Genomic DNA, 24,957 nt, shown 5'->3' on the forward strand with positions numbered 1-24,957 from the left:
AGGCAGGTATATGTTTAAGTTTTAAAGAATCTGCTGAGTTTTTTCAGAGACTGCCATTGTACCTTTCCATCAGTGTTGTATGAGTTCTACTTCTGATTACATCTTTGTCTGCACTTGATGTTTTCTCTACTTTTAGCTATTCTAATAAGTGTGTAATACTGTTTCATTGTGGTTTTAATTTGCATTTCTCTAGTGACTAACGATGTTGAGCATCTTTTCAAATATTTAATTGATTTCCATATATCTTCTTTGGTGAAGTAGCTTTCAAATCTTTTGCCTATTTTTAAAAGTTGGTTTCTTTCCTTATGAGTGAATTTTGAGAGTCCTTATATATTTTGGAAACAAGTCTTTTATCAAATATTTTCAGTATTTTCTCCCAGTCTGTGGCTTGTCTTTTCATTCTCTTAAAAGTATCTTCTGAAAAGCAGAAGATTTAACTTTTAAGTCCAATTTATCAGCTTTTTTTCCTCTGGCTAATAGTGTTTAGAATTTGTGGTGTATATATAAGTATGTTTATGTGCACCCACATATGTATGTTCGTTCATGGTAAACGTTCATTTCAGTAGGTTTAATGAAGGAGCAGTATGTAAAATGTATGTCCGTGTCATGCCATTGTTGCTGGAAATCTAATTGTTTAAAACTATTGCTGTGCATAAACTTTCCAGTGAAAATACTATGGATTTCATAAAATGAACTGTTTCTGTGACAGGTAAAATCTTGGTGCTAGGTACCCCACAGTAGCCCCCAATGATTCTCGTATCCTGGCATTCAAGCCCTTGTTTATCTCATCCCACACTGAATCATGACTAATTTCTGAGGAGAAAGCATTGAGGAAATGATGGTGCATGACTTCCAAAACTAGGTCATAAAAGCTCTGGCTTGGCCTCTTGGCTTGCTCACTTTGGGAGAAAGCTACATGCCATGTTGTGAAAACACTTGCCTGAGAAGGAACCGAGGCACCACACCCAGCGCCAACGCGCCAGCCACGTGAGTAAACCACCTTGGAGGTGGATCTTCTGAACTCAGCGAAGCTTCAGGTAACTTCAGCCGCACATGACACCTGACTGAGCAGAGACCTCAGCCAGTCCCACCTAGCCAAGCCGCTCTCGAATTCTGTGTCCACAGAAACTGTGAAAGATAAACATGTTTATTATTTTTAGCCACAAATAATACTAGAGTGGTTTATTATGCAGCAATAGATACATAATATACTCTCCACGGCAGGACTTGTGTTGCAGCTGGTGGATAAATCTAATTCTGGCAGAAGGAATAACTAAAATCTGTCTCCAGGCTGAGCCAGGACACACATCGGAGTATAGGGCAGGAAAGGGCTCTAAGGCCAAATGTTAATAGCTCTTTCCCTAAACTTCAAACATGGTCTAGTAAAACAAAAAAGCTATTTCCCTGAAGCATGCCACATTCTGGAGTCCCAGCATCACTTATTTTGTGTCTTCAAAAGCAAATAACACAATTGGAAAACAAAACAATACGATCTCACCAGTACTACTTATGTGCCAGGCACAACTGTAAATAACTTGCCTCTCAGTTAACTCATGTAATGAATGAAACCTGAACAGCCTTTTCAGGTTGGTACTACCATCATACCCATTTAACAGTGAAGGGAACGGGGGCAAAGAAACTTGCAGCTGGTTTTCTGGACCTAGTAGTCCATACACAGTGGGCCTTCTGAGTGATGGGCCCGACTTTTCCCACGCTCGCTCTTCCCACTGCAGCGCAGCCACAGAATCCGGACAGCTCTGGTGCACGTGGAGGGAGCAGTGGTCCCTTCATTACCTGGAAGGACACCCAGAGTGGCACATGCCAGATAACCACGAATAATACCCAAGATAATAACCATTCTGTGGCCTGAGCTGGCCGGACGTCATGCCCCAAAGGAGCTACCAGGAGTGGGCACTGCAGAACCCCTGCCCGGGACCGCCTACTCTGCCCGGTATTGTCTCGGAGTAGAGACACTGGCAGTGCCGGCGGCGGTAGGGAACCACAGAGACCGCAATTTCCCAGGTTCCTAGAGAGGAGGGGTATGGAAAACGCACTTCCGGCGGAGGGCCCAGGCTCCCCGGGTGCCGGCGGCAGGTGGCGTTCCCACGCTCTCTGTGCCTGCTCCGCGTGGGGTTCGCGGTCCGAGCGGAAGAGGCTCGCGGGCCGTGTAACTGATTGCTTTCTCTGGGGCGGGTTCTGCCGGGTTTTCCAACAACTCCTGTGCTTTTGGGGTGAAGGGGTGGCAGAACGGAGAGGGGCCCAAGTCGCACAGAGCGCATTTGCCGGGTGCGAGGCAGCGTCAGTCTCACCGGCGCTTTATTTTCTTTGTCACTTCTCCGACCCCAGAGGCAGTGTGTGAAGCTGGGACTCCAGCCATGCCCCAGACCGCGTGGCGCCAGGTGAGTGAGCATCCTCTCCCTCCCTGCCACCCCTTTGATGTCGAGAGAGAGCAGGTGTCACCTCTGCGTTCAGATCTTCAGTTGTGTAGGCCAGTGGCTTCCATTGTGCATCTGTCACTATGAGAGCGATGGAGAGGCGAGAATGCTCAAATTAAGACTAGAAAACTAGGGGTGTGTGTGTGTGTGTGTGTGTGTGTGTGTGGAAATTTGCGTTATTACATTCAGTAAAGACCCTTTCACTCCTATCCGCAGGCTTGGAGAAGTGTTTACATCTCCAGTAAAGCAATTCCAGTAACTGTTTTGTAGATTCTGTTAGATTTTCTACATAGGGCATCCATGAGTAAAGATAGTTTTACTCCTTTCTTTCCAGTCTGGATGCCTTTTATTTGTCTTGCCTCCCTGCACTGGCTAGAAGCATCATTCAATACTGGAACAGAAGTGGTGAGAGCAAATAACTTTTAAAAATGAAAGCATTCAATCTTTCACCCTGAAGACTGATGTTTACTGTAGGTTTCTTGTTTTGTTTTGTTTTTGTTTGTTTGTTTGTTTGTTTGTTTTTGGTAAATGCCCTTTATCAGGTGGAGGACATTCCCTTCTATTCCTAATTTGGTGAGAGTTTTTGTAGGAATGGATATTGGATTTTGACAAATGCTTTTTCTGTGTCTTTTTAGATAATCATACGGTTTTTCTCTTAGTTTGTTAATGTGGTGAATTATATCATTTTTCTTTCAAATATCAAACCAACTCTGCGTTGAGATAAAACCAACTTCGTCATGATGTGTTAGTCTATGAGTAGTATATGTTGAATTTGATTTGTTAATATTTTATTTAGAATTTTTGCATCTGTGTTTATGAGGTATTGATTTGCAGTTTTCTTTTCTTGTAATGTCTTTGTTGCATAGAATGATAAATATTCCCTCCTCTTTAATATTTTGGAAGAATTTATATAGAGTTGATTACATGTATTCCTTAAATGTTTGGTAGAATTCACCAGTGAAGCTATCTAGGGATGGAGTTTTCTTTCTGATAAGATTTGTAAGTACCATTTTGGGTCCTTTGGTAGTGGCTACTTTGGCTATCTATCTATTTTTATTTACTTATTTATCTTTTGGAACGATTTTCTCTGTGTTGCCCAGGCTGGCTTCAAATTCCTGGGCTCAAGTGATCCTTCCCACTCAGCCTCCCAGGTGTCTGGGACTACAGACATGCATCACTGTGTTCATCTTGAAGGAGTTTTGGGAACTTGTACCTTAAGGAACTTACACATTTTATCTAAGTTGTAGAAATTACTCATGTAAAGTTGCATGTAATATGTCCTTATCTTTTATTATCTACAGTGATGTCACTTCTTTTATTACTAATATTGGTGTTTTGTGTATTCTCTCTTTTTTTCTGGTCAGTCTGGCTAGAGGTTTATAAATTCTATTGATTTGTCTTTAAGAAATAGCTTCTGGTTTCATTACTTTTCTGTTTTATTAGTTTTCTCTTTGATCTTTATTGCCTTTGTTACACTTATTTTGTGTTAAATTTGCTATTTTTTTTTTTTTTTTTAGTTTTTAGGGGGAAGCTGAAGTCACAGATTTGAGACCTTTCTTCTTCTTTTGTTTTGTAAAATGAGCATTTAGTTCTATAAATTTCCTCCCAAGTACCGCATTAGCATTATTAGCATTATCCCACAAATTCTAGTACATGTTGTTTATATTTTCATTCTTAAAAATACTTCATATATTCTCTTATGGAAATGTGTTCCTGAGTTTCCAAATCTTTGGGTATTTTCCAGGAGTCTTTCTATTGTATCAAATTTAATTGCATTATAGTCAGAAAACATACTTTGTTTGACTTAAATCATTTTGATTTTATTGAGCTTTCTTTTATGGCCCAGAATATGGGCTATCTACCTATCTACATTGTCTTACATGAATTTAGCCACTACAGGTTTGTTTGTTTTTTTTTTTAAATTCTGTCTCCCAGGCTGAGTGCAGTGGTGCAGTCACAGCTCACACCCACTGCAACCTCGTCCTCCTGGGCTCAAGTGATCCTCCCACCTCAGCCTCCCAAGGAGTTGAGACTACGTTACAGACCACTGTGCTTGGCTAACTTACTTTTCCTAGAGACAAGGTCCCACTGTGTTGCCCAGGCTGGTCTCAAACTCCTGAATGCAAGCCATTCTCCTGCCTCCACCTCCCAAAGTGCTGGGATTACAGGCATGAGCCACCATGCCTGGCCTTAGAGTTTTCTTTTGACTAATATTGTCATGGTATATCTTTTCCTATCCTTTTGCTTTTAATTTATCCCTGTCTTTATATTTAATGTGCATTTCTTGAAGGTGACAGATAGTAGGTTCTTATTTTTTAAAAAATCCAATATGACAGTGTTTGAGATGTTAATTTACATTTGATGCAATTATTGATGTGGCTAGATTTGAGCCTATCCTCTTTCTACTTGTTTTCTAATGGTCCCGTGTGTTCTTTTTTTCCCTTTTATCCTTTTTTCCCATTTTCTTTCTTTCTTTTTTTTTTTCTTTTGTTTGAGACAGTCACTCTGTCACCCAGGATGGAGTACAATAGCGTGATCTCCGCTCATTGCAATTTCCAACTCCTGGATTCAAGCAGTTCTTATGCCTCAGCCTCCCACGTAGCTGGGAGTATAGGCATGTCCCATGATGCCCGGCAAATTTTTTGTATTTTTAGTGGAGATGGGATGTCACCATGTTGGTCAGGCTGGTCTCGAACTCTTGGCCTCAAGTGATCTGCCCACCTTAGGCCTCTCAAAAGTTGTGAGCCACTGGGGCCTGTCTCTTTTTTTTTCCATTTTCCATAGGATTAATGGGGTGTAAATATCAGGCATTGTTCTTTTCAGTCTTTCCAAATGATACTTTCTCTGGCCTTGGTTAGTTTTCTCACACCTATGTGCTGATCTGTATTTGTTGAATACTCTGAAGGGATCTTCTGCAGATAATTGCGATTCCATCTCTATGCAGCCCTCTCCTCTCTGGCATTCTGTCCTATAAGCTCAAGCTGCCTTGGTCTCTTCGAACTCTACCAGGAAATCTGCCAGGTTCTAACTCGGTTCCCTTTTCCTGTGTTGCAGCCTGGAAACTTCTCAAGGTAGTAGCCTAGGGAATTAGAGGGTTCACCTCTTTTTTTCCCTGTTTCTCAGGGATTGTTGTTTTTTGCATGATATCTTGAAAATCATTGTTTTATATAAATTGTCTGGTTATTTTGTTTCAGGCAGGAGGGAAAATCCAGCCCCCTTATCTAGATTCCATCTAGATAAGAACTGGAAGTTTTCCCTTAGTGTGTTTTTGTTTTGAGACAGCCCCACTGTCACCCAGGCTGGAGTACAGTAGCGCGATCACAGCTCACTGCAGCCTCAACCTCCCTAGCCTCAGCTGATCCTCCCACCTTAGCCTCCTGAGTAGCTGGGAGCACCCTCTTACATGGCTAATTTTTGTATTTTTTTTTGTAGAGATGGTGTTTCACCATATTGCCCAGGCTGGTTTCAAATTTCTGACCTAAGGTTTCAAATTTCTGCCCACCTTGGCCTCCCAAGTTTCTGGGATTACAGGGGTGAGCCACTACACCTGGCCTGAATTTTCAAAAACATTACCCTTTTCCTTTTGCTGTGTAATCTGTTGCCATCCCATCTTCCCAGTCTTCATGTGTGTGTTGTTTTTCCTTCTCTGAAAGCCTGCAGGATGTTTGTATTTTCTTTTCTGAGACTTCTCAGTTACATGGCTTTGTGTAGATAGCTCTCATTCATTGTCCTAAGTACTTGGTTGGGCCTTCCTTCTCTATGTTGCTTTTAAGCAGACATAATATTTTACTAAGTTATGAAGAACAACGCACATTTACAAAACCCTTAGCTCATCCTTGGTTCTGTGGTTTGAAGTGGGCCTTCTCTTCTGCCAGAAGTTGAGTTTCATCTTTGTCTACTTTTCTTTTCTTTTTTTTTTTTGAAACGGAGTTTCACTCTTGTTACCCGGGCTGGAGTGCAATGGCACGATCTCGGCTCACCGCAACCTCCGCCTCCTGGGTTCAGGCAATTTTCCTGCCTCAGCCTCCTGAGTAGCTGGGATTACAGGCACGTGCCACCATGCCCAGCTAAATTTTTTGTATTTTTAGTAGAGGCGGGGTTTCACCATGTTGACCGGGATGGTCTCGATCTCTTGACCTCGTGATCCACCCACCTCGGCCTCCCAAAGTGCTGGGATTACAGGCTTGAGCCACCGCGCCCGGCCCTTTGTCTACTTTCTAATATATTTATCATTCATTCTTTTTCTGCCTTCTACAATTCTGTTTATATCTCTAGTTGGCTTTGACCCTTTTCTATCTCTCTTTTTTCTTCCTTTTTTTTTTTTGAGACAGGGTCTCACTCTGTCACCCAGGCTGGAGTACAGTGGTGCAATCATAGTTTACTGCAGCCTCAACCTCCCCAAGCTCGGGTGATCCTCCCATCTCAGCCTCCCAGGTAGCTGGGACTACACGCGTGCACTACCACACCTGGCAAATGTTTGTATATTTTGTAGAGATGGGGTTTCACCCTGTTGGCCACGTGGCCAGGCTGGTCTCAAGCCATCCACCTGTCTTGCCCTCCCAAAGTGCTAGGGTTGCAGGGCTGAGTCACTGTGCCTGGCCTGCTTTGACTCTTCTCTTAGGCTGCTGTGTTACTGTCACTTTAGTGGGGTCAGGAAGACAGTGGAGATCAGATCAGTATGAAAGTGTTATTCACTGTGTTTTTACAGATGTCCCCTGTGCATGTGCACACAAAACTCACACTGGGAAAAGGAGCCCAGAGGAACAGATGGGCACACAGAACAGGGCACAGTGGAGGCAAGCAGAAATCAGCAGATGAAAATAGAGCTGTTTGCTGGGTATGCCCACAAAGGGGTGCAGTGACCTTTTGGTTCCCCTGTTGGTGCCAGCACAGAGAGCTGCGGGTGGGCTCTGGTGGAGTGCTGGGTCACTGTTCTTGGCAATACCACTAGACCCAGTAGGTCTCTGCCCCACTACTTAGCCTGGCCCTCTGACCCAGGGTTTGAGCAGGAACCTGTTGTTTTAGGAACCAGTGACCTTTGAGGACGTGGCTGTGTACTTCACCCAGAATGAATGGACCAGCCTGGACCCTGCGCAGAGGGCCCTGTACAGGGAGGTGATGCTGAAGAATTATGCAAATATGGCTTCCCTGGGTAAGACTTCTCTTTTTATTTTTGGTCTCTGCCCTTTGAGCATCTTGGCTTTTTTATTCCTTAGAACTTTGTGGGGTATCTTTTTTTTGCGGGGGAGGGGGCGGCCAAGAGTCTTGCTCTGTCACTCAGGCTGGAGTGCAGTGGCATGATCTCGACTCACTGCAGCCTCCACCTCCCAGGTTCAAGTGATTCTTCTGCCTCAGTCTCCCAAGTAGCTGGGATTACAGGTGGGTACCACCTCACTTGGCTAATTTTTATATTTTTCGTAGAGACAGCTTCTCCATGTTGGCCAGGCTGGTCTCAAACTCCTGGCCTCAAGTGATCCTCCTGCCTCACCATCCCAAAGTGTGGGATTACAGGCATGAGCCACCGCTCCTGGCCCAGTAATTTTGTGGGGTTTCTAATAACTCCCTGTTGCCCTGAAGGCCGAGCTGCACGGAGGTTACTGGGTGGAGAGAGCTCTGTGTTCCCAAGTTGTGAAATCGGCTGTCCCTCCAACCCTGAGAGAGACTGTACCCCAAACATGGGACAGAAAGGAGCTCTTAGAAGTACAGCAAAGCCCCCTGTGTCTGTCTTCCAAGTTCTCTGAGGAAAACTTGAGATTCCCCTATGTAAGCGCGGGATTATTCTGGGACTCTGCCCGCTCTGTGGGAAACTTCTGTCCTCCAGCAGCATAGATTCAGTTTCTCCCGGCCTCACAAGTCTCCCACTACTTGGCTCAGCAGAGACAGATAAAGGGGGATGTGAGAGGACCCTGCTTTCTGATCCCGTGACCTTTTCCTGTTTCTTTCTACCTGGGCAGCATTTCCATTCACCACACCTGTTCTGGTCTCCCAGCTGGAGCAAGGGGAGCGGCCATGGGGCCTCGATCCCTGGGAACCTGTGGGCAGGGAGGCTCGCAGAGGTGTCTGTTCAGGTGAGCATGAGAACCCACTAGCTGCCTTTTTTGCTTGGCTTGCTTTCTTGTTTTCACATTTCATTGTGCAAGAAGCGTTTCTTCTCTTGGGAGACTGTTTCTGTTCCTGTGGAATCATTGCATGTGATTCTCTGAGTTCGTGGTGGTAGCCTACCTCAACTGGGGAAGGGCCAGTCTCTTTTGAGCCGGGAATGCTGTAAGATTCCTTTGCCTGTTCAGCTTTGCCTCTCCTCCTCACAACCTCCCAAGGGAGACTGTCTGACTGGGCAGGACTTACACCAGCTCATTTCTTCTCTGTCACATGAAAACATTTTATTTTTCTGCCAGTTTGGTTTTGCAAATATGAGGATGTCAGCCACCTTTAGAGGAAAATAGGCTTCTGGCAGCCTGTCTGGCCATCTGCATATCATAGGGTTCATTGTTTAAGCACCGACTTAGATAATAATAATTTTATTTTTATAATGAAGATATAAAACTGTATGCAAACAGCAGCATAATGTTCTCCATGTGCCCCTCATCCAGCCTCAACAGTCACCAATGTCCTTTCATTCTTATTTCATCTTCCCCCAGAGACACGTAAAAAACTTCTGAAGCAAAATTTATTGTAAATTAAAGGTGGATAACTTCCTCATGTTGATGGCTATTGATATAAGACTTAAAAATAGGGGGGACACGGTGACTCACAACTGTAATCTCAACACTTTGGGAGGCTGATGCAGGTGGATCACTTGAGGCCAGGCTGATACAGGTGTTCGAGACCAGCTTGGCCAACATGGTGAAACCCCACCTCTACTAAAAAAAAACAAAACATAGGGCTGGGTGCAGTGGCATATGCCTGTAATCCCAGCACTTTGGGAGGCCGAGGTGGGTGGATCACCTGAGATCAGGAGTTCGAGACCAGACTGGCTAACATGGTGAAACCCCGTCTCTACTAAAAATACAGAGTATTAGCACAGACGTAGTGGCACATGCCTGAAATCCTAGCTACTCAGGAGGCTGAGGCAGGAGAATCACTTGAACCTGAGGGCGGAGTTAGCAGTGAGCTAGGATTGCACCACTGCACTCCAGCCTGAGCGACGGAATGAGATTCTGCCTCAAAAAGAAAAGAAAAAGAAAGAAAATAAAAAATTAGCTGGGTGTGGTGGTGTGAGCCTGTATTCCCAGCTATTCGGCAGATGGAGGCATGAGAATAGCTCGAACCAGGAGGTGGAGGTTGCTGTGAGCTGAGATTGTGCCACCGCATTCCAGCCTGGGTGACGTGGCGAGACTCTATTTCAAAAATAAATAAATAAAAATAACAACATAGTGTATTTTTAAATCTTTTTTTTTTTATTTTATTTTTTTTTATTTTTATTTTTAAAGACGGGGTTTCACCATGTTGGTCAGGCTGGTCTTCAACTCCCAACCTCAGGTGATCCGCCCGCCTTGGCCTCCAAAGTGCTTGGATTACAGGTGTGAGCCACCATGCCCGGCCCATATTTTTAAATCTTTCTTATTCTGCTTCACCCCTTCTCTGCCAGTGAAAATTTTTTGTGCTCTTCTGCAGAGAATGCCTGTTACTGATGCAGTCCAGGTCTTGATTGAAAGCTGAACCTTTCTGGATGTGACCTCGGTACCCTAGGTCATCTGAGTAGAAATGTTTTCTGAACAATTTTGTGTGAACACATGCAGGCTGAAGATTTTATTAGTCTGCAAAAGGTTTTGATAGTGGAGAGACTATTTCTCTCTGGTTTTCCCTTATGATCGTGTGAGTTTAGTAGTTCACATCTCAAATTGTTGTATTAAACAAATGCACAATCTATGGGACCTTTTTAGGAAAAATGGCAAGCATCATTACCGGGCCTTCTTTGGGACCTACGTTCATTCCTGGAGGAATTCTTCGTGTGTCCAGTGCTCTTTGGTTTTAAAGGCAAGCCTCCGAGCCTTCCTTTCTCCTGGATGCTGTGGTGGTGGCCAGGCATGGCGTCCTCAGCCACTGCCTGGGAGCTGCTGCTTTCCTAGAGCCGGCCTGATGGTAGAGATGAGCTCTGTTTTCATGACGATGACGTGGGTGGTGTCTCCTCACAAGCATCTCTTAGGGAGTCTCAGCCTGTGGGACTGCGGGAGTGCCCGAGCTGCTCCGGCCCTTCTCTAATCTCGGCAGCCCGCCTCTCACTCAGGGGTTTCCATCTGTTAAGTCTCCACGTTTGTCTTTCTCCACCCCATTCACTTTCCTCTTAGTCTTTCTGCCCTCATGAACAGTCTTTGCAGGGTTCGGGTTTTCACACTGCTGGTGGGAATGCCTCCTGGCCTTGCTGCCTCCCTCTCCTAGAGTCTTCTTGTCCCTCGTGAGGCTCTGGTGTGTTGTGATTTAGGCAGCCATCTTGTGAGCATATGAGGAAATATCCATATACTCAGGGCAAATTAGAACCACTTGATTCTGTTTCCTCTTCAGCACAGATTGTGTGTGTGTGTGTGTGTGTGTGTGTGTGTGTGTGTGTGTGATCAGGGACTGACACTTGTATTTTTTTTTTGGTGATGGGGATGAGAGGAGAACTGAGAAGGAAGGATTAACTCCAAAGGAGCACATGTCCAAAGAAACACAGTCCTTCAGACTGACGGTGGCGGGGCTGCCGGGGACTGTTTCCCCGCCCTTTAACTTTGGGAGCGGCTGAGAGCAGCCCCAAGGTCACTGGATAATTAAGACAAAGTCAAAGAGGAGACATTTCACAGATACCTCAGCCAGGCACCATGAGGCCTCTGTGGTCAAGAATGGAGAGAAGTTTGAGAAATTAGGAAAAAATATCAGTGTCAGCACACAATCCACTATGGAGAAGACAGTTCCTAGTGGTCAGATAGCTTATGAATGTGGGAAATGTGGTAGACATTTCATTCGAACGGCAGACTTCCACCGACATCAGAAATGTCACACTGGTGAAAGGTCTTTTGAATGCAAAGAATGTGGAAAAGACTTCAGATATAATTCATTACTTATTCAGCATCAGATAATTCACACTGGCAAGAAACCATTTAAATGTAAAGAATGTGGAAAAGGTTTAAGTTCAGACCCAGCCTTGATTCAGCATCAGAGAATCCACACTGGAGAAAAGCCCTATGAATGTCAGGAGTGCGGCAAGGCCTTCAGTAGCAGCCTGGTCTTCCTCCAGCACCAGAAGTTCCACACTGGGGAGAAGCTCTACGAGTGTAATGAATGTTGGAAAACTTTCAGTTGCAGCTCGAGTTTCACTGTCCATCAGCGAATGCACACTGGGGAGAAGCCGTATGAATGTAAAGAGTGTGGAAAACGATTAAGCTCAAACACAGCCTTGACTCAGCACCAGCGAATTCACACAGGGGAGAAGCCCTTTGAATGTAAGGAGTGTGGGAAGGCGTTCAATCAGAAAATAACCCTGGTTCAGCACCAGCCAGTTCACACTGGTGAGAAACCTTATGAGTGTAAAGTGTGTGGTAAAACCTTCAGCTGGTGTGGAAGATTCATTCTGAATCAGAAACTACACGCTCAGAAGACACGTATCCAAGCATAGGGCTATCTATAGTTAGGCACACTGTGTCTCTCCTTTTTTCTCTTTATTTTTTTTTGAGACAGAGTCTTGCACTTTCGCCAGGCTGGAGTGCTGTGGCGCATTCTTGGCTCACTGCAACCTCCGTCTCCCAGGTTCAAGTGATTGCCCTTCCTCAGCCTCCTGAGTAGCTGGGACTGCAGGCTCGAACCATCTTGCCTGGCTAATTTTTTGTATTTTAGTAGAGATCAGGCTTCACCATGTTTGCCAGGATAGTCTTGACTGACCTTGTGATCCACCCACCTTGGCCTCCCAAAGTGCTGGGATTACAGGCGGGAGCCACAGCGCCCAGCTGTTTTCTCTTTAGTTTCATGCTCTTTACCAGTGTCCCCACCGCCTTTCCTGGGTAGACACGTGGCTTCCATCCTGAAATCTTCTTCAAGTTTTCTGAACCCGTTTCTCCAACATAAAGTCTCTTTATGATTAAAGAAGACAAACAAAACAAAATAAAACAAAACAAAACCCAAACTTAGAAACATAAAAGGAAATGTAAGTTTCCAGATTTTTTTTTTTTTTTTGAGACGGAGTTTCGCTCTTGTTACCCAGGCTGGAGTGCAATGGCGCGATCTCGGCTCACCGCAACCTCTGTCTCCTGGGTTCAGGCAATTCTCCTGCCTCAGCCTCCTGAGTAGCTGGGATTACAGGCACGCGCCACCATACCCAGCTAATTTTTTGTATTTTTAGTAGAGACGGGGTTTCACCATGTTGACCAGGTTGGTCTCGATCTCTCGACCTCGTGATCCACCTGCCTCGGCCTCCCAAAGTGCTGGGATTACAGGCTTGAGCCACCGCGCCCGGCCAGTTTCCAGATTTAAAGGATATGCTGGGTGGCCAGCGAGATGGATTCAGGGGAAACTTACATTAAGGAAAGTTGCTGTGAATTATGAAAACACCAAGTGTGAAGAAGAGGATCATGGAGAAAAAAATGAGACCCTAAAGAGTTTCTAGAGAAGGCAAACAAAAGATCAGAAATGAAAATGGCATCAGATTTCTCAACAGCAACCTTGAAAGTCAGATGACAGGCAATGTGTATGCCTTCAGACTTGTGATGGAAAATATTTTCCCCTGCAATTCTATACTCTGAAGTCTTAAGTATAGAGTGAAGGCATCTGAGACCCTTTAGATCTAAACCCTTTATCTCCCGTGCATCCTCTCTCACATGTGCAACAGTACACAAGGAGTAAACCAGTCAATAAAAAGAGATATGTGGATACCCTATTACAGTCCATATATCAGAAGTCTCCTAAATTCGAAAACAGAGGGGTCTGTCCATGTGGAGCCATATGCGTCACGGAAGACATTCCTAGCAGGGTGCAAAGTTCCAGAGACCTACCTCAGGTGCAGCGTCCACCCACCCGACTTACTCTGCAGTTTGTCTTCAGTAGTGAGTTGTAGTCTGCGCCTTTGCAAAAGTCAGGATGTATGCACTCTGAGCCAGGTGTAAGGCACCATTTGTCTTAAATGTACTCTTCTCATTGCTCTTTCAAGTGACCTCAAAGCAGGAAGCTTTTCTTGCAACTGCATCTAGTTATTTTTTATGATCATGGAAGAACCTATCATTATTGCTGTTGTCTGTGGAAATGAGAAAATATGTAAAGGTATTAGGTTTTGGCATCCCCTCCAGCTGTAAGCTAACCATGCACTAGTTTCCTTATCTGTAAAATAAGGATGACAGTTCATCTACCTCACTGGTTTTTTGTGTGTGTGTTGGGAATTAAGTGCATTAATACTTGTAGAACGCTTCAAACAGTAACTATATATAATAAAAGTATTACCTATTATTGGCTGGGCGTGGTGGCTCAGGCCTGTAATTCCAGCACTTTGGGAGGCTGAGGCAGGTGGATCATGAGGTCAGGAGATCAAGACTATCCTGGCTAATACGGTGAAACCCATCCCTACTAAAAATACAAAAATGAGCTGGGTGTGGTGGTGCGCACCTGTAGTCCTGTACTCGGGAGGCTGAGGCAGGAGAATGGCTTGAACCCAGGAGGTGGAGGTTGCAGTGAGCTGAGATCGCACCAATGCACTCTAGCCTGGGTGACAAAGCAAAACTCCATCTCAAAAGGAGAGAAAAGGGTATTACCTATTATAATCCTATTGATAAGTTTTGGCTTATCAATATACCAGTGAAACAGTTACCACAGTCAAGATGATAAACAGCCACCAACCCAAAACTTTGCTTGTGCCCCTCCATAATCCCTTCCTCTTGGCCCTTCTCAGGCAACCACTGGTTACTTTCTGTCACATGGATTAATTTTCATTTATTTTTTGGTCTGGTGTCTTTCACTCGGCATAATTACTTTGAGATTCACACATGTTGCGTATATATAGTTCATTCTTTTATTGCTGAGTAGTATTCCACTGTATGGATATGCCATAATTTGTTTATTCATTGACCTATTGAAGGCCATTTGGGTTGTTTCCAGTTTTGGGCTATTACAAATAAAGCAGCTATGAATATTTGTGTCCGTGTCTTTGTAAGAATATATGCTTGCTTTTGTCTGGATACCAGGAGTGCAATGGATAGGTCATTCAGTAGATTTGCGTATATCAAACGTTTACACTTTTACTGCGTTTCTGTTTTTTAGAGGTGAGGTGGTTCTTGCTTTGTTGCCCAGACTGGACTCAAACCCCTGGGCTCAGGGTATCCTGCCTCAGCCCTCCCGTCCCACTCTAAGTAGCTGGCACTACAGGTGTGCGCCACGATGCCCTATTTTACTTCTCGAGAATCTTCAAAACCGTTTTACCAAAGAGGTTGTGCCATTGTACATTTCCACTTGCATTGTATGAGAATTGTCCTTCCGATACATGAGTGCCTGCACTTGATGTCAGTTTTCAATATTTTAGCTATTCTAATTGTTAAATGCTATCCCATTGTGGGTTTAATTTGTATTTTTCTAATGAATAATGTGCTGCTTTGTGTTCCTGTTGTCCAGGCTGGAGTGCAGTGGCACCGACTTGGCTTACTGCAACCTCTGCCTCCCAGGTTCAGGTGATTCTCCCACCTCAGCCTCCTGAGTGGCTGGGATTACAGGTGTGCGTCATGACAGTGTCTTTTAAAGAGCAGAAGACATGAGTAGGCATGAAATCCAAATTATCAATTTATTTATTTTTCAATAGAGATGGGGTCTCACTATGTTGCACAGGCTGGCTTTGAACTCCTGGGCTCAAGCGAAAAGTGCTGAAGTTACAGGCGTGAGCCACCCTGCCTAGCCTGCTTTTTTAATGGATCATGGTTTCAGTGTCAAATCTAAGACATTTTACTTTACCCAAATTTGCAATTTTTTTTCCTGTTTTCCTTTTAGAAGTTTTATAGTTTTCCTTTGTTTTGTTTTTTTTTTTTAACAGAGTCTCACTCCGTTGCCCAGGCTTGAGTGCAGTGGTGCAATATAGTGCAACTCTGGAGGTTGCTCACTGCAACCTCTACCTCTCAGGTTCAAGTGATTCTCCTGCCTCAGCCTCCTGAGTAGCTGGGATGACAGGCGCATGTCACCACACATGGCTAATTTTTGCATTTTTAGTAGAGTTGGGTTTTCACCATGTTGGCCAGGCTGGTCTCGAACTCCTGACCTCAAGTGATCTGCCTGCCTTGCCTCCCAAAGTGCTGGGATTACAGGCATGAGCCACCATGCCTGGCCGGAAGTATTATACTTTTAGGTTTTACATTTAATTCTGTCATCTGTTGAGTTAATTTTTGTCTGAGGCATGGATCTAAATTTTTTTTTCTTCATATAAGTATCCTATTGTAGCACTATTTTTTCTTTTTTAAGAGATGGGGCTCACTATGTTGCTGAAGTGCATTGCTATTCACAGGCATGATTACAGTGTACTGTGCCCTTGAATTCCTGATCTCAAATAATCCTCCTGCCTCAGCCTCTGGAGTAGCTGGCACTACATGTCTGTGCCACTGATGTCTGGCCTATAACACCATTTTTTGAAATAGTTATTCCACTAAATTGCCTTTGTATCATTGTTGTGAATGAGATGTCCATATATGTGTGGGTCTATTTCTAGATTCTCTTCTGTTCCATTGATCTGTATGTCTGTCTCGATGCCATTAAGGCACTGCCCTAATTACTGCAGTTATCTAATAAGGGTTGAAGTCATATAGTGTTAGCTCTCCAACTTTGTTCTTTGTCAGAGTGTTTTGGCCGTTAGAGGCCTTTTGCATTTCCGTTTGAATTTTAGAATCAGTTTTTCCATTTCTAAAAAACACCTCCAGGGAGGTTTTTGTTTTGTTTTGAGTCTCGCTCTGTTGCCAGGTTGGAGTGCAGTGGCACCGTCTCAGCTCAGTACAACCTCTGCCTCCTGGGTCAAGTGATTCTCCTGCCTCAGCCTCCCAAGTAGCTGGAATTACAGGCGCATGCCACCACACCCAGCGAGTTTTTGTATTTTTAGTAGAGACGGTGTTTCACCATGTTGGCCAGGATGGTCTCAAATCTCTTGACCTCATAATCCACCTACCTTGGCCTCCCAAAGTGCTGGGATTACAGCTGTGAGCCACTGTGCCCAGCAATCTCCTGGAATTTGATTGGGCTTGCGTGAATATAAAGATTGATTTCTGGAGCATTGACAACTAGTGTTTTGACCCATGGACATGGTAGATCTCCCCACTTATTTAGATACTTAGTAATTTCTCTCAGCAATGTTTTGTAATTTTTACTGTGCAGATCTTTCACACTTTTCCTCAGATGCATCTAAAAATTTCATATTTTTGATGCCATACTTAATAATTTATACTTGTAGTAATAAACATTACATGTCCAGTTCTTTGCTGACATATAAAAACATAATTGGTGGCAGGGCGCGGTGGCTCACACCTGTAATTCCAGCACTTCGGGAGGCCGTGGTGGCTCGATCACGAGGTCAGGAGTTCGAGACTAACCTGACCAACATGCTGAAACCCCATCTCTACTGAAAATACAGAAATTAGACCATAAGGGATTGTCCAGATCTTTATTTGTGGAGATATGAGACATAACACATTTCAACCAGTGTTAACATTTAAGTTATTTAAGTCCCAATTACTGAGCAGAAAAATAGTTCTAACTACGAATTTGTGTAATTGATTGGAAAAAGCTCAATATGAGGCATTTAGGGTGTCCTGCCAAAGTCAACACAGGACAAGACCATTTAACACAGGACATGTCCTGTGTATAGAGGATGCCTGCAGCCACCGGTGTTCTGGTTGCTGAATCAATGTGTCCTAAAAGGCTCCACACACATCTGGGTCCTTGGAAGGGAGAGGGCTGAAAGGGCGAGTGGAAACCCCGGTTTCCCTGGGGACGGCGCCGCTGAGGTCCCGAGCAGGATCCTGGGCCTGGGCCTCCTCGAGATGACACGGCAGGCGCTGTTCTCCCGCCACCCCCAGCGCCCAGGCTCCAGGTGAGCCGCGGGGTGAAGGCGGCCGAAGCTGAGGCTCAGCCCGGGAACTGGGGCCCCACTCGTGCGGAGAGGCCGAGGTCTGGGCAGAGCCAGGCGGCAGCGGCCGGTGACACACCCCAGGCAGCAGGGCAGAGAGCGCCTCAATTCCGCGCGCGCCGCGCAGCGCTCGGCCCCGCGGTCGCCAAACCTGGTCTCTTCCGCAGGGCGGGGCCTGCCGCGGGGCGACCGAGACGGCGGCCTCCGGGGCCCTAGAGCGGCCCGGGAGGGGGGGGAGTCGGGGGCGCGCTCGCCCTTCCGGCCAGTTCTTCCGTTAGCTGGCAGGTCCGGTGTTTAGCAGAGCGAGGGGTTCAGCCGGTTCACGTGCCAGGTCCACCCGGCGCCGGCTTCCTCGCCGCACCCCTTCCCCCGCATCGCGGGCATCCGCGCCTCGCCGAGGCCGCCCAGGTGTCTGCGCGGGCTTCCAGAGCCCGGGTCCAGCCATTCGCCGCCGAGACCTGAGCCTCTTTTCTGCCCTAAGGAACTTGTCCCGACAGCCTCTCGCTCCCGGTACTGACGTCTCTGATGTTTGGGGTCGCCTGCTTTCTTGGGGGACCTGTTACGATCCCGTGGGGTGGGGTCTCCGGGCGGCAGCACCTCCTGGGACGCCGAGTCCTTCACCCTCGTCCGCATTCGGCCGCCCGGTCCGTCCTCGGAGGCCGGTTCGGGGACCGTCAGCGTCCGTGTCAGCGTTCCGCGGAGACGCTGCGTCTGCGGCCCGACCCCGTCGGCACGGGGCTCTGCTCGGGGCCCTCGAAGCTCCTGGGACGGCGCCGGCCGTGGAAGGGCGCCCCGGGGAACAGGCAGGACAGTCCTGAGAAGGTTGGGGTGCTCGGCGTGAGAACAAGCAGAGGGAGCCCGAGCGCGATATCCGTGCGCCCGGCGCCGCGCAGGTGGAAGCCGGGAGGGCCACGGGTGCGCTGCCGGCGCTGCGCGGGTCCTTGGCACTCACGGCTCTTTCTGTCTTAGTTCCTGAGGATCTTGCTTGTCCGAACCCAGAAGACAGTGCACGAAGCCGGGGGAGATCGCCATGCTCCAAACAACTTGGCCTCAGGTGAGCTGAGCTGCTTTCCTCTTTTTTTTTTTTTAAACTCACATTATCTGTCAGATAACAGGAAAGGATGAGGAAGGCCTCACTTGGCTCGGCTATGTTTTCTTCTTTGTATCCATCCCTAGTGCTATGGCAGGTGGAAATACGTGCTGGGGGAATTAAAAGTTTTGTGTGTAGAGAGTGGTGAGTTTGGATGTATAGATTTAAATGGAAGAAAGGGGACCCATGCCAAGAAATTCTTTGTGAATGTGGAAGTCCAGATTATGTTCTGTAAACGAGAGTCACCTGCTGAAATTGGAATTTTTTTTTTTTTTTTTTTTTTTTTTTTTTGAGAGAGCGTCTTGCTCTGTTGCCCAGGCTTGGGTGCAGTGGCATTATGATCTTGGCTCACTCGCTGCAGCCTCTGCCTCCCGGGTTCAAATGATTCTCATGCCTCAGCCTCCTGAGTAGCTGAGTAGGTGTGTGCTGCCAGGCACGGCTGATTTTTGTATTTTTAGAGACAGGGTTTACCCCATGTTGGCCAGGCTGGTCTCAAACTCCTGAGTTAAGGTAATCCACTGACTTCAGGCTTCCAAAGTGCTGGGATTACAGGCATGAGCCTCTGCTCCAGGCCTGAAATAAGAAATTCTTTATTGGAGAGGTTGCTCCACAAATGTGTTCCAGAGAGACTAGTATTGTTATTTTAATCTACATTTTGTAAACGCAGACACAAGGACTCTGACATTGGAGAGAAAGCTGGATGTTCTCTACTAACAGGAAGGGGTCAGAGAAAGTGGTTCAATATGAGATGGAAGAAGTGGATAACGGTGTTATAGGTCTCGGTGAGGACAGTGGTTTCTGTTCTGGTTCACTGGGAAGGCATTGAAGAATTTTAAGCAGGGGGATGACGTGGTTGGATTTCTATATTAAAAAGATGTTTTCCAGCCTTTAGTGGCAAATTGGCTGTAGCAAGGCGTGGATCAATTAAGAGGATATTGCAGTCAGGTAAGATGTTAAGTGTTGTCCATTTTAAAATTTAATTAATTTATTTATACTTTTTATTTTCTAGAGCAGTTTTAGGTTCACAGCAAAATTAAAAGGAAGGTGCAGAGATTTTCCATGTATTCCCTGCCCCTACACATGCAAATTCAAGTTCTGATAGAAGTTCAAATACAAGTCTGGTATCAGCCCAGTACCATGTTAAAGTCTTTAAAAGAATAGAAATGCTTTTTTTCTTTCCTTATTCTCTGATGTGCCCTAAGTAGCCTATGAGGTTTGATTGAGACATAACTTACCCCTGAAACAATGTAACACTGGTACTTAAAACAGTTCATTTTTTAGAGCAGTTTTAGATGCTAACAAAATTGGGCAGAGAGTAGAGTTCCTCCGTATCTTCTGCCACCCCAAAACACACAACCTCCTTCATCATTAACACTCCACAGCAGAGAAACACGCTTGTTACGGGGAATGAACCTATGCTGACACATGATTGTCATCCAATGTCAATAGTTGACTTTAGGGTTCACTCTTGATGGGTGACATGTATCCACCAGTATATTATGATGCAGAATAGCCTCACTGCCCTACAAATCCCTTATGCTCTTCTTATCCGTCCTTACTTGCCCCTTCGTCCCATCCTAGGTGACAACCATCAGTTGATGTTTGCACTCTCTCCATAGTTTTGACATTTCCAGAATGTCATACAGCTGGAATTACACAGTTATGCAGCATTTTCAGATTGGCTTCTTTCACTTAGTGATAATGCATTTCGTTTCCTCTATGTCATGGCTTGGCCGATCATTTTGTTTTAGTGCTGAATAATATTCCATTGTCTGTATATGCTATAGTTTATCCATTCACCTACTGAAGGATATCTTGGTTGCTTCCAAGTTTTGGCAATAATGAATAAAGCCCCTATAAATGTCCACGTGCAGGTTTTTGGGTGGACATAAGTTTTCAGCTCCTTTAATGAAGTACCAAGGAGCCATTAATGTTGGATTGTATGGTAAGAGTATGAAATGGACAAACTCTTCCAAAGTGACTGTCCCATTTGGCATTCATTCATTCCTACCAGCAACGAATGCGAGTTCCTGTTTGTTTCACATCCTGGCCAGTGTTTTGGGTTTTGGCCTTTCTAATAGGTGTGTAGTGGTGTCTCATTGTTTTTATTCCCTAGGGACGTATAATCTGGAGCATCGTTTCATATGCCTATTTGCTATCTGTATATTTGCTTTGTTGAGGTGTCTGTAGAGGTCTTTTGCCTGTTTTTTATTCGGCTTGTTCATAAAGAGTTCTTCGTATATTTCAGATAATATTGCTTTATCAGATATGTCTCCTGCAAATACTTTCTCCCAGACTTTAGCGTGTCTTCTATTTTCTTAATCTTTTATCCTTTTAAAATACAACCTAATTTGCCCTCATTTTTTTCTTTCAATTTTTTTCCCCCGAAACATTGTTAGCTAGTTTTTCACACACGCTTTTTTAGATGACTTTAAATGATCTCCCACTTCTGCACACATTTCATGGATATTTTTGGTAGGAGAGTGGATTTTATTGAATTCACGGGTAAATTTGGAGATAACTGACTTTGTTACAAGTTTGAGTCTTCCCATCCAGAAGCACTTTATGTTCCCATTTATTCAGTTCTTTTTAAATGTATCTTAGTGAACATTTAGTGTTCTTCCATCATTTTCTCACCGATTTCTCTTTGGTCCATTGTTAGCAATTTTTTGTGTGAAAGGCATCATAGTTCCTTTCAGTGTATTTTCCAGTTGTTTATGATGGTACTTAGGAAAGCTAATAATTCTGGTTTACTTACTCTATATCTAGATAACTTAGTGAATTGTTTTATCAGCTCTGTAAATGTTTTGAGTTTATTTTCATGGTTCTTAGATATCTTTAGGCAGGTAGTTATTTCATCTGCAAGCAAAGATATTTATGTTCATTTCCTTCCTATATTTATGCTCCTTTTCCCATCTTTTTTAAAAGCAGAACCTCACCTTGTGGCAAATTGTCAACTATCAACTTTAATGGATTTGCTCTGGCATTTTACTCTTTAGGTGGTGTTTGCTGTTGGTTTCTTACTCTCTTCATAAGTTAAAAAAATTATATTTATGGTTAAACCATTTTTGAAATCAGTTCACTAAGGAAATGTATCTTAAGCATCTAGTACATATCAGGCACTGTACTGTGTGCTAAACCAATCATGAGCAAACAGTTCTTGCCTCACGGAGTTGCACCCTGGTTGGGGAAGATAGATAGTAAACCACATCATGTGACGTGATGAATAACACTGTGGAGAAAAAGAAAACAAGGCGAGGTACATCAGGACCAACCACAGGAGGAACAAAAAGATATCCCAAACCTGGCTGCCTTCAAACAAGGTTTTTTCTTTGATATTAGGCACTTTCTAGGGCTCATGAAACTTGAGGATAGTAGACGGCAGGAGAGACAGACAATTTATGGAAGAAGAGCTGATGGATGTGGGCTGGGAGAGGAAAGTTATGAGAAGCTCTGGAGATGTCAGGGGTGAGGCTTGACTTGCTCTAAGTGGAGGTGAAGTTTGGTGTTCCCTGTGCGCCTGTGGTTCCTGTCCTCAGAAGCCCTTAACACCATGACAAAGCAGTCATTATACACAGGACAGCACGATCCAGCCTGCTGTCTGGATTTTTGGCTTACATTATATTGGGGGCCCTTTGGACCTCATCATTGCCCAGATTAAAGGCTGGCTCTCCCTTTGAGGCATGTCTAAATTTGTTTATTTTTTCCTTTCAGTTTCTCCTTTAGAGCTGAGTTCTGTAACTGCTCTTGTTTGAAAAGCCTCCTCTCATAAGGACCTGCGTATAGAGCCAGTAGAGCTGCTGTGAGCAGTCTGAGTTGCCAGAATTGATCCTTGATGCACAGTGCTTCCCTCCTTCCTTCAAGACTAGTTAGCGACATGTTCCCTTCTCTCTTTGCCCTGTGCCCACGCCAGTGCATAGGCTGCTTCAGGGCCGTGAGGAGTCAGAATATAGAATGTGACATGCAAGAGTTAGGAGCTTGGCTGTGCCCCTGTGATAGGTATTTTCATTTTCAGCGTCTGCAAAGAACAAATCTGACTGCACGGGGTAATGAGACTCTCCTGGGAGGTGGAGTCATCAGTGGGAGCATCAAGATGAGAAGGCATACAGCTCATGAAACCGCCTCCAAGCTGAGAGCCTGGTCTCCGTAGTGTGCCCTATGCTGACTCTAGAAGCAGAGAAAGGCTGGGTGCAGTGGCTCAAGGCCTGTAATCCCAGGACTTTGGGATCCACTTTCAAGTGGATCACCTGAGGTCAGGAAATCGAGACCAGCCTGGCCAACATGGTGAAACCCCATCTCTACTAAAAAGACAAAAATGAGCCTGGCATGGTGGTGTGTGCCTGTTATCCCAGCTTGAACTTGGAAGGCCTTGCTTGTAGTGAGCTAAGATTGTACTACTGCACTCCAGGCTGCCTGGGTGACAGAGCAAGACTCCATCTCAAAAAAATAAAATAAAATAACCAACCCGAAAGCCTCGTGCATAGGGCTAATCGACAAGTATAGTTGTCTTCATTCTTGGGAAGATAGAGGTGGCCCAGGGGAGGGAGTCAGAGAGAGGAACGCCTAGTGAAGAGACAGTCGTTGTAGATGGGCCGGAGCTCAGAAAATTGGGGGACAGGTCTGTGCCCAGGAACTTGGCACTGCCAGCCTATCTTTGAAGACTGATGATTCAGAGAAGAGGGTCAAAACAGGATGACTAAAGGTTTCTTTCAAGAGAGCCAGCTTTCTGATAGGCAGAAAGCAAGTGCAGGAAGCAGATGAGTCTGTACGTGTGCACCTCGGATGTGTGTATACAGGGTGGATTCAGAGATGCCAGGTGCAGGGAGCAGACGGGGCCGTGCGTGTGCGCTTTGGATGCGTGGATACAGGGTGCATGAGTCCATTTTCATGCTGCTGATAAAGACATACCCGGAGAGTGGGAAGAAAGTGGTTTAATTGTACTTATGGTTTCACATGGCTGGGGAGGCCTCAGATTCATGCCGGGAGGCCACAGGCCCTTCTCACATGGTTGCAGCAAGGGAAAAACGAAAGAGCTCGTGCAGGGGAACTCTTTTTAAAACCACGAGATCTCCTGAGACTTATTCACTATCATGAAAACAGCACGGGAAAAACTTGCCCCCATGATCCAATGACCTCCCACCAGGTGCCTCCCACAACACGTGGGAATTCTAGATGAGGTGTGGGTGGGGACACAGCCAAACCATATCACAGGGTGAGTCGCAGCTGTTGGTAGTGATTGGGGTATAGAAAATAAGGACACAGGAGTATGGAGTACATGAGGGTAGGAGGTGCCAGGGGACAGATCTGTGAAGCCAGGAACCTGGGAGATGATGCAGATGCCAGGGAGAAAGCACCTGGATGCCAGGCTATAAGAAGCAGTAGCAGTTAGGGGCTCCAGAGCTGAGCAGATAGGAGAGCGCTGGGGCTCCCCATGTGCAAGTGGAACTGCCGGCTGAGGGCTCGCCCTGTCTGTGTGCCGGCTGCTCTTGCTTGAGAGGCTGCACCTCTGGGGCCGCTCCGTGGGCTGAGTTCAATGTGGACTCAGGCAGGTTTATCTCTTCCCTGAAGCTCAGGCTGCTCCCTTCTCCCTTCTGCTTCTCACACAGAGACTGAGCAGAAACCTGTGGTTTCAGGAGTCAGTGGCCTTTGAGGACGTGGCTGTGTACTTCACCCAGAACCAATGGGCCAGCCTCGACCCTGCGCAGAGGGCTCTGTACAGGGAGGTGATGCTGGAGAATTATGCCAATGTGGCTTCCCTGGGTAAGGCCTCCCTCTGTGGCCGGCTGTAACAGTTTGCTATCTTTCTTAGATATTTTGGGGATTCTGGTAGCCCCAGGGTTTGATGACTTCAGAGGAGAGTTTTGCAATCACCAGCCTCCAGAAATACTGGGTAGGGAAATTCTTGCCTCTTTTTTTTTTTTTTGAGACAAGTCTCACTCTGTCACCTTGGCTGGATGGCAGTGGCACAGCCATGGCTCACTGTGGCCTCAAACTCCTGGGGCTCAAGCAGTTCTCCTGCTTTGTCCCCCCACATAGCTGGGACTATAGGCATGTGCCACTGTGCCTGGTTTCTTTTTGGTTTTGAACACTAGACTTCCTTATACTCCAGGGAACAGTGTGGTTCTGGGCCCTGAGGGAACGTGTTCTTTTTTTTTTTTTTTTTTTAAGGTGGAGTTTCGCTCTTGTTTCCCAGGCTGGAGTACAATGAATGGCATGATGTCGGCTCACTGCAACCTCCTTCTCAGGGGTTTCGGGCGATTTTCCTGCCTCAGCCTCACGTGAAGCTGGGATTACAGGCCTCTGCCACCACGCCTGGGTAATTTTTTATATTTTTAATAGAGATGCGCTTTCTCCATGTTGGTCAGGCTGGTCTCGAACCCCAA

The 24,957-nt window shown here is 45.6% G+C and overlaps 2 protein-coding genes across 4 annotated transcripts in view; both read left to right on the forward strand.

Moving 5' to 3' along the window:
* The first annotated feature begins 24 nt into the window (after window positions 1-24).
* Window positions 25-14,525, forward strand: ZNF620 (zinc finger protein 620). Its single transcript, XM_074406073.1, is given in 4 exon segments — window positions 25-2,399; window positions 7,461-7,587; window positions 8,390-8,497; window positions 11,018-14,525. Coding segments are annotated over 4 exon segments (1,269 nt in total). The 5' UTR covers window positions 25-2,375; the 3' UTR covers window positions 12,028-14,525.
* Window positions 8,415-24,957, forward strand: part of LOC101033600 (zinc finger protein 621) — a 22,274-nt gene continuing 5,731 nt past the window's right edge. The window contains exons 1-3 of one of the 3 annotated variants that reach the window (XM_074406069.1): window positions 8,415-8,503; window positions 18,454-18,538; window positions 24,181-24,334. In XM_074406069.1, the coding sequence (XP_074262170.1) occupies window positions 18,515-18,538; window positions 24,181-24,334 (178 nt within the window). In that variant the 5' untranslated portion in view covers window positions 8,415-8,503; window positions 18,454-18,514. Of the gene's footprint in view, window positions 8,504-17,719; window positions 17,995-18,453; window positions 18,539-24,180; window positions 24,335-24,957 lie in introns of those variants that run through there. The other 2 variants (XM_039461784.2, XM_039461783.2) reach the window with 2 other exon arrangements.

The sequence above is a fragment of the Saimiri boliviensis genome, chromosome 9 (assembly GCF_048565385.1).
Source record: "Saimiri boliviensis isolate mSaiBol1 chromosome 9, mSaiBol1.pri, whole genome shotgun sequence".
Taxonomy (NCBI): domain Eukaryota; kingdom Metazoa; phylum Chordata; class Mammalia; order Primates; family Cebidae; genus Saimiri; species Saimiri boliviensis.